This window comes from Perissodus microlepis, chromosome 13, assembly GCF_051167445.1.
Source record: "Perissodus microlepis isolate ML-2025 ecotype Zambia chromosome 13, ASM5116744v1, whole genome shotgun sequence".
Lineage (NCBI taxonomy): Eukaryota > Metazoa > Chordata > Actinopteri > Cichliformes > Cichlidae > Perissodus > Perissodus microlepis.
In genome coordinates, this window is record NC_140473.1 from 9,425,814 (window position 1) to 9,438,264 (window position 12,451).

At 40.8% G+C, this 12,451-nt stretch overlaps 1 protein-coding gene across 2 annotated transcripts in view; it reads right to left on the reverse strand.

Moving 5' to 3' along the window:
• Positions 1 to 5,301: 5,301 nt before the first annotated feature.
• The window catches only part of disc1 (DISC1 scaffold protein), a 49,745-nt gene continuing 42,595 nt past the window's right edge, over positions 5,302 to 12,451 (reverse strand). The window contains exons 14-15 of one of the 2 annotated variants that reach the window (XM_084948034.1): positions 9,507 to 9,631; positions 5,302 to 6,534 (exon numbers count right to left, since the gene is read on the reverse strand). In XM_084948034.1, coding sequence (XP_084804160.1) covers positions 6,336 to 6,534; positions 9,507 to 9,631 — 324 coding nt within the window. In that variant the 3' untranslated portion in view covers positions 5,302 to 6,335. Of the gene's footprint in view, positions 6,535 to 9,506; positions 9,632 to 12,451 lie in introns of those variants that run through there. The other variant, XR_014801915.1, reaches the window with a different exon arrangement.

Below are 12,451 nucleotides of genomic sequence, written 5' to 3' on the forward strand. Positions count from 1 at the left end.
AACATATCTTTGTTCAAATCAAAGCAAAGTATTGTTTTGGATTCAACGATGATGTTCCACAGCAGCATGTGGATGCGGTAAATCTTCTGAAAAAAGATCCAATATAGTCAGAGTCGGTTCTGACTTTGATCTTATTACCTTGATGGTTTTTGGGCAGAGAAGCAAGCTTAAGCTTTTAAAGTGATTGCCTGAGAGAAAACCATTTTAGAGCAGTCTGACTAGAGCATGCTATACTTCAATCTGGGATTAGATTCATAGTATGTGACATCATTCTGTTCACCAAAATCCATCTGAAAATATTTTTACACGTTGCTTCGAGGTACATTGTGATAAATTTAAAAGAAGGGAGCTTGTTTCGTTTATATAGCATAAAGAATGTTACATAGTTGAGGGAATCTGGCGGCCTAATGGTGCATTCAGCACGAAATCTTCACTCTGATTTTTGGCTCTGAGACCTTTATTGCTTTTCACGCCACTCTCTCTCTCTCTCCTCCTGCCAGTGTGGTTTCACTAATTATATGCTGAGCTCCAGCATGAATTTTACATATATTGAGGTCACGAGTTCAAGTCCCCCACAACACATACTCTACTCTTCCTGTGGGCTGCTTCAGCACACTTATTTTAAAACCTCTTCTCACGGTTTTGATCAAAACCCATAGGCTGCACTGGTAATTTTTTTTTAACATGCAGGTTACTCCAAAAGATTTTGGTAGCAGTCCTTTAAAATGTGAACCAGATGCTATGATACCATGTGTAACTGCTATAGCCAAGGATGTGTCCAAGAAGCTTGTTGCAGAAGGGAGTTTGCTTTTTAACATGCGTTTAATCATGCGATGGAAAAATGTTCACCAAAAGTAACCCATAAAAAGTCAGTGGTAGCATTTTTTGAGGCAGTCCACAACTAAGGATGTAATTCCCCGAGAATTAAATGGAATTTTAATGGTATTTTATATGAAATTGTAGTGTAATTATATTTACCTACAAATCCTTACTGGTAGATGCACTGAAGGAGTAACGTTTCAACTTTTAATTTAATGTTGTAAGCACTGCTGCCTTAACCTTGTCTTGTTATACATTTATTATGTATTATATGTGTGTGTCGTGGGTGCTACACTAGTCAATAGTCCTCTTTCATTGCATATAAAGACTGGTCTCGCTTTCCTACAAGAATATTGAAATCATTATAGTCTGTGAAGGTTCTCAGTCATCCAGGTCATCGTAGTCTAAGGAGCTTGAAAAGAAAAGCGTCTGGACTTCTTTAAGTTTCTTGAAGATGTTTCACCTCTCATCCGAGAAGCTTCTTCAGTTCTGTCAAAAGTCTTCAAGGTGTAAATTGTTGGTGCATTATAGATGATTTTTTTCCTTTCACAAACACTGTTCAATCATCAGCGAACACTTCTGAAGTGACCGTGAGAAAACCACCAAAAATAACACGAATGAAGAAACACCGATAGAATAATTGTTTTTTTTATTTATATAAAAGCCCAAAACTGAACACAAAAAAGGTGTGAAAGTGGGTGTAGGTCACAATCAGCCAGGGTTTCAGGTGAGCTCATTGTGAAACCTGGCCCCACCCTATCATGTGATTTCCTGAGGTCAAATGGCCCAGGATGTGAGTGGGCGTTAAGGCGTCTGGGAAAGGATTTTAAAACTGGATTACAGATGGCAGACAGTTGGTGTCGTAAGCCACCGCCTCTATTCAAAGATGGTCGCTCACAGTGGACATAAATGGCTTCTTTCACTCCTCTTTCAAACCATCTGTCCTCTCTGTCCAAAATGTGAACATTGGCATTGGCGTCCTAGTGACCTTTGTCCTTTAGATGCAGATGAACAGCCGAGTCTTGTCCCGTGGAGGTGGCTCTTCTACGTTGTGCCATGCGTTTATGACCCATTTGACTCTAGAACTGAAGAAGCTTCTCGGATGAGAGGCGAAATGGCTTCAAGCAACTTAAAGAAGTCCAGACGCTTTTCTTTCCAAGCTTCTTAAACTACAATGACCTGGATGACTGAGAACCTTCACAGACATTTGTAGGTAAATTTAATTACAAATAAAATAGAGTGAAATTCCATTTAACTCTAGGATAATTAAACACTTTTTTATATGCTGTATTATAAAGTGCTACCAATGAAAATAAATTGAAATAGGGCTCTTTGACTAAGAGGTTGAAGGTTATGCCGTCCATCTCCCAACATGGACATTTTGATCTTCTTCACAGTGAAATTTGACACTACTGGAGCATCACTGTGAGATCAAATCACTCCAGGGGATACCACTTGCATGACTGGGAGCTGACTGATAAGCGTCAGTTGTTCTGTTTCACGGTTCAGATATTTGAACACTGGATGACCTTCAACCATTGTAATTCAGTGCTCTCATCTGTGTTCCAGGTAAAAACATGTATGTTTGCACTCTCACTGTAAAGTTGCTCAAATTGGGATTTAGGTTAAAGCTCTGCTGTGCAGAAACATAAAGTAAATCTTTACAGCTGCGAGTGGGTGTCTGAATCCTTAAATTATGAGTCTAAAAATACGCAAATCTTCCCGTAATATAACACTCCCCATATGTATGCTTTTAGGACACAACATGCAGTTTCCTCACGTTGTTAAACCACCCTCAAAAATGTGGTCATGACCTCAATTTCTTTCCTGTAATTAGAGTTTTGTTTTTTTAATTCGTTGCTATCATTTTTTATGCTACCTGTGTGTTACTGCTTATTGAAAACAGCTTAGACTGTTTGGTTTTCACTGGAAATTAAGTTAGCTGGAATGGGGTCTGCCGGAGCTGATTGTTGTCACAGCTGTGCAATAAACTCTTCATTGGATTGTTGTCGCCATAATAATATCATCATGCAACATTCACCAGTCCCATAGGTCAAACTCACATGTGTATTAAGGATATCAATTATACCACGCTTGGATCACTGAAGATTGTCTTTTCATACAAGATGTTGCATTTGGTGCCTTTCTCTTGTTTATATGAGTGCAGTTTTATTGCGTTCTGCACTTGTTGGACACCCACTCATGTTCTCCCAGACTTCTGTGCCCCTTCATATGAATATATGTGATACATCAAAATGCAGAAGAAACTATGCGTGTCTCTGGGTATATTTTGGCCAGTACTGTAAGTGATGGGAAACAGTCTGTTTCTGAGGCGATTGCAGCTCCCTGTGGGAAAGTGTTTATAATTAAGTGTGATTTTCTACATCCACGTCAGACCACAGGAAAAAGAATAAGGCAGGCTATTTCCTGTAGTTGCAGCTCAGCTTTTCATTTGTTCCCATCTTTTTTCACTGGTTTAAGAGAGAAATATGCAGATTTTGAGTTGGGAGGACTTGCAATTAACTGATTTAAAATGCTTATTAATTCCACAGGAAATTTTCTTCATGTTAAATTGCTCATTTGAATTTATTCAACAGTTGAGTGAAGTGCAGGGTGAATTTGAATGAGCTCCTCAAACGACTGGAAAGACTGAAATAAAGGGCCATTTGCAGACAGAGCTGAGTTCTGGGTCCATGTTCGCGCGGCCTCTCGGTAGAGCTACATTCACTGGCTCAGTGACCAGAACTGACACGCAGTCGCTCACACAGAACACCGGTGTCAGTTTCAGAGGAGGATGCCGAGATCGCGTAGGATATGAAAGACGCGAACACACCGAAAACCTCGGTTTGAATTCATTAGTGGTGTCTGTGACGGCAACTGAAGCGGCGCGAGAGAGGAAAGAAAAATCAGCACGATCTCTGATTCTCCCATGGTTCAGAGAGTTTGTACCTGTACCTGTCAGACAACTTAACAATTCAGCAGGGAATCTAGTAAACAAATCCAGAACCCAGAACCCAAATCCCCTGATACAAACACATTCCTAAAATCATTCATTCATTTATTTTTGGGCATGGAATATTCTTCATAAAATCAGTGAAATATTCAAACAAGGGATGGAATATCAGCTGCGTTTGCATGTCATTTTCACATGCTAATGAATTTTTTGGTGGCAGTACATGGGAATAATATTAAAAGAGTGTGGTAAGAGTTTGATATTAGAAAGGTAATATATAAAATATTATGTAGTTACCAAAGTAATAAGCTTGGGAATATCAAAGTAGATAGCTGGTAATATTAAACTTAGATTTATGTTGTCAAATTCACTCCAATAGCACCAATTTTTATATCTTTATTATCCATCAATTTATGCGTCCATCTTCTGTCAATTTAGAATAACGAATTAATCTAAACCAGAGTATCACACGGCATGGCTCAGCCAAAGGCTGGATTCAAACCTAGGACCTTCTTCCTGTGAGGCAAAGGTGATCACTATAGTGCTGCTCCAGTACTTTAGTAATTTCCTGGTATTACTCTGTTATTAACTCATTCTCATGGCTTATTTAGCCCCATTATTCCCATCTTATTACCACGGTGTAATCTTAATTGCCACCCATTTGTCTTCTTGTCACACTGAAGTTATGCAGACTTCTCCATGCATGACTAAACTCGCGAAAGAAACTATAAAGCTTGAGAAGGAATGAAACTAAGAGGGATGGATCTGACTGGACTGTGCAGGAAAAAGGTGGAACGATTTTAATAATATATTATAATAACGAGGTATGGTACAATATCCTAGCAACCGAACTGTAAGAAAGGGATCCAGCGCTGCGTGATGCTTCATTTTACATTGAGAAACATCTCACCCTGCCTGCTGCAAACCATCTGGGTTTTTCTCTGTGACCATTTTATGAGCAGAGCTGCCACGTGGGGCACAGTATGATGCAAGCATAGATTCAATTATGAGGTTGGGGTGTTTGGCAGGAAGGTGTGCGTGTGTGCGTGTGTGTACTGGGCTCTGTCTGAAGCTGATAGATGTGGAGATTTCTAGCTTGGCAAGTGGTTTGGCAAACTGGCAGTAATGTGAGAACGGCCCATTGTGCTTCTGCAGAAAAACCCCTGAACGCTCAGCTGTGTTTACAGCCCAGAGCGTGGCACGGCAGAATCCCCCAACAGCCCCCGCTCCAAAAATCACAGAATCAGAAAAAAAAGTGCCGTTCCCATCCCATTTTTCCTCCAACATGCCCTCCGTGAGGCTGCCTACCAATTAGCCACCGCTGCTGCTGAGGTGAGATAACAACAGAAACCCATGTATCCCCCAAAGACCTCACTAGGACCTTTATTACCGTATTGATATCTTCTGCCTGTCACCGCTGCCCTCACTTGCATGGCAGCGTGCCAGCAAATTTTCTATGAGCGGGGGGAAAAAAACAATCCATAAAGAGGCTGTAACTCAATGCAAGTAGAAAACAGCAGGAGGCAACATTAGACTGAACGGTACATGCTGTAATTAGTGAGAAACTGGAAGGAATAAATATAAAATAAGGTACAGCTGCTTAGTAAATTTAAAAAAACAAAACAGAACTCAATAATAGGTGAAAGCACAAATATGAATAAAAAACAACAACAACCAGTGGCAAACAGAGGGGAAAAAACAGCAGTTTCTAATCCTTTTATGTGCCCACCGATGTTTTATCTCTCAATAATTCCTACATAGACGTAATTTGTTCTTTATGTCACAAAAATGTTAAAAACCTAAAGTACGCAATGTCGTTTGAAAACAACGGAAAAAAAATCTAGATATTGCATTTTCCACCCACAGATAATAAAGTGTTCAAGTTAGCTCACACTTTTGTAGCACCACAAATGAGTTACTTCATGGACGCAGTTACAAGAAAGTCCAGTCGTTCAGAACACACACAAAAGTGGCTGGCAGACCAAAATAATAATAATAATAACAATAACAATAATAATAACAATTAATAGGCATACATTTTATGTTATTTTATGTGCAAAACTGTTAGCAGTGAAAACAAATTTTAATGTTTTCCGATTGTCCGCTTGGTGTCTGGTCAAAACTCAATCCAAACCTTCATTTGCAGCCATGGGTTACACAGACTTTAAATCTTGCTTATAAAATGGGACTGTAACAAAAGTGGTGACATTTAAATGCTTAAAAAGTGAAAAATAAATTTGACCTTCTTAAAAAACTGTATCTGAAAACGGTTAAAAAGAAACATCTCAATGTGAACTAGTCGTCAAAGGCACTCTTTTTAAGGGAGAAAGTGTCTCATGTGTTGTATTTATATCACGTTTCTTCATTTTGAAGCAGGTGAAAAGTTACACAGACTTGATCTGATGGAAACTTTCAGCAGTACCACGGCGGCTGCTTGTCGAGTGTTTCCAGTGAGGCTTTACAGTAAATGGATATGGGGTCACTTCTACTGCAAAAGCCGAGGTCAACCTATCAGGTAGCCATTCTGTGTGTAAGTGCTCATAAAACACTGCAAACATCTATTTCAAATGTCCCAGCTGTCACTGAAGTACTGGTCCTCTTCCTCCTCCTCCTCCTCCTCCTCCTCCTCTTCTTCCTCAATCCCATTTTTCGTGAGGTCATCCAACTCATTCACTTCCTCCTCGTCCTCGTCTTCCACCTTGAGCTGTGCGAGCATGGTTTGTAAAGTGGATTTTACTTCCTGAACCTCCTTCTCTAAAGACTGTGCAAAGGGAGTTAAGGAAGAATGCTGCTGCAGACACACACACACACACATTAACATGTAAATACAACGCACGCAACAGACAAATATGTCACATGTGCCCTGATGTGTGCCCCCTGACGGTTAATGGTAATAGCAGCGGACAGCCATAACGTGATGAAGTCATCAATCTCTGATTTTGGCCCACGAGTGGATTATCGGGACAGATCATCGAGTCATACTCAATTTAACCCCATCCAATTATTCGCTATTCATGAGCTCATCTCAACCGTGAGGCTGGGTGGCAATGTGGGGACCCAAGCAAACAGACTGCCCAGCTAAATTATTCATAAACCATCAATGGAACGGGATAGAGGCTGTCAACAGGAGGGGGATTGTTTAACCTGCTTAGAAACTCAAATTAATCGTGTGAGTGTCCAGCTTAAGTGGCAAATCAAAGGGATGGCTTTGATGGCAGATGGGGCCTGATGGCTCGTTTTGCTGTCTGAATGGACACAGATTGTCCTCATTCATAATTAAACAGCTATTAAAGAGCTTTTCATGAATACTGTAGAGGGTTCGACAAGACTTTCAGGGTGGCCTAGTCCAAATGGGAAGAAACTGCTCAGAATGATCTTAAAACCCCTTAAAACTAACCACAAACACCGACAGGATTTTGCCCACCCTCATCTTCATTTTCTTCAATCCCAGTCTCCGCGGTTGTCCATACACCTCCTGTTATTGAGAGCAGGGACTCAATTAAGACCCTTAGACACTGCCGGTTTGATCGTACTGTCACTATGGCAACAGTCCCAGCATCGCTAGTTCAGTTTCTGTTCAATTTTCCTTGCAAACCGACAACACTGTCCTCAAGTGTCCACTGCACTTCTGCATGAGTGCAGTGACTTCAAATATCAGAAATAAGTGACACATAAGGACATGAGAGCAGAGAGGTGGAAAGAGGTGCGCCGGTCTCTGTCTATCTCCGACTGCCAGGCTGCATTGAAATCATGCAAACGGGGTCTGTGCTGGCCGCTGACAGTACAGTGGGAGACGCTCTAAAAAGATATAAAAGCAGACTAACCACAGATCAACAAAAAGAGCCGGGGAGGAGGGCACTGCAGAACACACTGATTCTAGAGATCGCCAAATTAAATACACCTGCAGCCCATGTCCAGCACAGAAAAATTGGACGTGACAGAAACTACGCAACAGCAGGTAAAGGTGGCAAATTTTCACCACGCCAATGTTGAAATATTACCTTTTGATTCTGTCTTAATACGCCCACCATGCAGAGGGGAAAAGTGGAGTGAGAAAAACACACTAATCTATTTCCAATCAGCCTTCTAATTAGCGCAGAAAATGATGTATTGTGACCTGTAATCAGCTTCAACAGTTTGATTTGAGTCATTATCATGGATATTGTAATTTCCTGCAAACCACATCCAGCAAGTGGAAGTGGGCAAATGGAGAAAGGGAGGGGCAGTCAGGACGGGTGAAGAGAGGGAGGGTCAGCTTGGAGAATAGACGTTAAGATATGACGGGGAGTCATTACAGTGACATTCTTCTATCTGCTGCGGCACTGCCCCTGTCGACCGGCTTTAATCTCAGCGCATGGTGACTGGCAGCCCGCATCAGCGGCCCTCTAATAACCTCACGTGGACATTTACCGTTTCATTTTCCAGCTGGCACTTCCAACCTGTCAAGAAAAATCCTGTGCACCCAGCTTACATTTGAAGCTGAATGGACAAATAATGTCAGATTAGACAGGCTGATTTTTTTCTTCCTTTTTCCCCTTTTTCGTTGAATGGTAACATCACAAAACGCAAACATCAGTCAGTCAGCAGTTAAGCAAGGTAGTTTGAATGTGTACTTTGGAGAGTTGGAAGGTCTTGAGGAAAACTAGGTGTTTCAGATAAATGGACAGACACACATAACTGACCCCAAGGTGTGAATTATCGGGTCAGTCATGCAAGAGTAATATAGGACAGCGAACTCATTGCAACTAGGAAAACTTGGTGGTTCAAATCAGGCTGACTGCAATCACTCTCAGACTGATTGGTAAAGGTTTACAAATAATGTCAATCTAACAGAGGAACTTAGTCAGCATGTCACAATCAATCTGAGCCACTCTAAACCAGCGGTCCCCAACCTTTTTTGCGCTGGTTTATGTCTGACAATATTTTCACGGACCGGCCTTTAAGGTGTCGCGGATAAATACATCAAAATAAAACCAGTACCGGTACCAAAAAAAGAAGATTTATTTATAACACACCAGAAAAGACCCAGGGAAACAGAGTTAACGATAAAAACGATAAAAAAAAAAATAACGCTGAAAACCGATAAAAACCCTGAAAACCACAAATTTCACACCGGAGCCTCAACTTTTGCAGCCCGGTACCAAACGAGTCACGGATGGGTACCGGTCCGTTCCCGAGGGTTGGGGACCGCTGCTCTAAATCAATGAGTGCAACTAATTTACAATACCGGACTCAACTCAAATATTCTTATATAAAAGCAGGGCTAGCCAGCACCCATGTAATTTGCAATTATATTGCTGTCCTGGAGCAACTATGTCACTATTTGTGCTGCAATTTTCTGTTTCATATCTGTGAGACTCTGGCTGGACTCTAAATGTAAGTAATTAATGTTGGCAACAGATTTGTGAATTGCACTGATCTTTCACAATTAATTGCCCTATTATCAGAAACAGACTGTAAGTGCCAACTTGACCCCATTCAGTTGCAAACTCATAGCACACTGACTCTGTCTTATTGCCATTTTATCCACAACTTGATGCACCAATGTTGCTCTGTAGACAGCAACTGACTATAAGTTGTAAGAGACCTGGACCTTTTCCAAACAACCATTTCAAAGGCACTGGAAGTTCAACACCCACAACAGCAATGATTATGTTTGTGCCACAGGCTCCAGCCACTGTTTTCCCCACTGTGACTGTAGCATGATGTATATTTACAGTTAATTTAAAGGATATGGGTGAGGGCCTGATCCCGATTCAGTATGGCCATCTGCAGTTCATCTTCCAAGGACATCAGCCTGTTGCTGATCTGCTCACAGCGCTCCGTCAGTTCGGTAGCCCCAGTGTCGCTGCACCCATCCTGGGTAAGAGAAGACAGGAAGGGTCAACAAGGGAAGTTGTTCAAATATAAGCCTCTGATACTGACAATGATCAAAACACAAGTTTAACTAAAAGTAAATGACCGCTTGTGCTAATCTGATGTAGTTCAACCAAAGAAAAGCAAAGAGTTGGGAAACTCACAGAAGACTTCTGTCTCCTAGAAGGTAACATGCACCAAGCTACAAAAACATTGGCTACAGCTCCCATAATGCAACTGGGCAGTTATTTTATTAGCCCCTCCTTGCCTGATAAAAATGACAAACCGTGTTTGCATGTGTATAATGCAGCATTAAAACTGCGACAAACAATAAACCTCAAAGTTATCATCGTTCTTCATGTTGCCCTGGGTTAGATGAACTGTTTGCAGGCTCACACACTGACATGTTTATATATTTAGATTTACCAACTACAGTATGCTCTTCATTCAGATGACTCTGTTTATTAACAGATTTTTTTTTATTATAGCAGCTAATGGTTTTTTGCCATTTTAACCACTTGCAAGTCTCAGTTAATGTGCAACAAAAAGCATTTATTCGCAAACATACACCTAGAGGGGCAGTGTTTACAACATTAAGAGATATCTGCGTATCACACCAGAAGATGCTACAAGGCTGGGTGCATTTTGAAGAATGGCAGGGATGTCATGTTGGTGGAAGTTCAGAGTGCAGTAGGGCAGAGCATTCGGGGAGCAAAGCTGGCCATAATTAGAACAGCCCCCTTTGCAGACATCGTGTCCTAGTTTCTTCTCTCTTATCAAGCATAGAGAACACAAACGCACACCCAAGAGTACACGCACACTCACTTCAAGCAAACAGACACACAAACACACACAGACTCAGTGTTCTCCTTAAACAACACAAAGAGTCTAATCTGACTCATAGCTGCAGGTTAAAAGAAAAAGAAAAAAAATCAACTCCCTGCAGCTCAGAGGTGTCAGAACAATCACTGAAAAGTCGCGTCTCTGGTCTCTGCCCTGGAATAGCTCTCCCACTCTGGATGATGTAACACCAGAAAAGAAACGTACCACAACAGCAAGTGTTGGGGGCGGCAATATGTGCGAGACATCCTGACACAATTAAGGAATTAAGCGAGATTTTTTCAATGCAGAGAGGCCCACAGGAAAAAGCATTAAGAGAAAAGATATTTTAGCGCTTGAGGAACTTTGAATAAACAAACGATCACTGTCACAAGTCTCTCCTCTGGCTTCACTTCACCTCGTCCTGGATCTTTTCACCTCAACGGATTCAGTGAGCTGTTTGTTTATCCAGGTTAGGGGCTTCTCCAGCAGATAAGGGCCCTGGGTTTGTGTAGCTAATTGATTCTTTACTTTCCAGCCTTCAGTCAGCTTTTGTAAAGTCAATACAACCACAGGACAGAAAACAAAAGCTCCCCGAGCAGAGTGACACTCTTTAAAACACACGCCTGACAGGTTGTTTAAAAACCATTAAAACAAAAACAAAATCTTTAAAAATAAAAAATAAAAAAATAAAAAAATCACAAATTGTAATGTTGCTCCAGGTGGTGATCAAAACAGCTTTCTTCGCTATCTCTGCCTTTGACAAACAAGGCGACAGATTTCACCGACATGTCAATTTGCATAATAGAATCGCAGGTTTGCGTGTATTGGCGTGTTGATTTCTGTTGTACATTAGCGCTAATGTTATTAAACCAAAGTAAACAAAGCAGACTGGGGGAGCGTGGTGTTGAGGAAATTATTTAGGAATTCAATATTCAAACTCATGTATGCAGTGGTATGATTATTTAAGCAATAATGAGTGAGAGGCAGCAGGTAATTGTGCATGCTCCCATGGGTGCTGTTCTACCCACTTTGCACCAGGCGGACAATACAAAGCAATATTATTGCACTGGCATAGCACTCAAGGCAGTATTTGCTTAAAAAATACAGTGGCTAATTTATTTTAAATAAGAAACTTGGAGTGCCTGACTTTTTCATAAAAAAATAATAATAATAAAAACTAAATGAATATAAATGAAAGGCCAGTAATACGGAGGTTCATGCCAAACAAGTTCAGCAGGAGGTAAAAGTCTGTATTTTGCAGCATATTGTAAACAGCAGATCAAACGTAAATCAAGATTTTAGCCTCGTTAATGCGTTAAGTACTTTTTTATGTACTGGAAAACACATCAAAAATACATCAAACAAATTTCGTATAAGAACCTTTAGTGTGTTGTCTTGTCTTTTGGTCCCTGCATTCACACGGGTTCTATTTCTCTCCTACCTTTTGGTAGCCAGCTGTCTGCAGTGGAAGTTACAGAAATCTTATTTCAAATTTGGAGGTGAAACGTTCAAGGACATCATCACAGTAAAATGCCAAAAGATAGGTGTCTCTCTGCTGCAAAGAGCGCAACTTCAACAGTGAACAGCAACCTGCAAGTTACGCACATCCACGACACTGCTGCTGAAGGAAAGCTATTAGCTCATACTTGAAGTACTTTTTAAGTTACTTTTCTTAACAATGATCAATTTCAGGTATATTCAAGTTGCAGCTACCTTGTAATGTAAAAGGTTGCTTCTTAGGTTTCAACACTAATCCTTACCAACAAATACGTCTGCAAAGGAACATTGTATACAAATATGTGCAGTAATAAGAGAATTCAGTACTGCAGTTATTTTATTACATATTCTCAAGGCAGTATGTAGGTTGAGCCCCAAAAAGTCGGCATGCATCATATGTTCAAATGCTTCCCAGACGTGCCATAAATGCACACAGCTGTCCCAAAATCCAAACCATAAAGAAATTAGACAAAGCTGCAAATCTTTAGCTTTGTCCCATTTCCT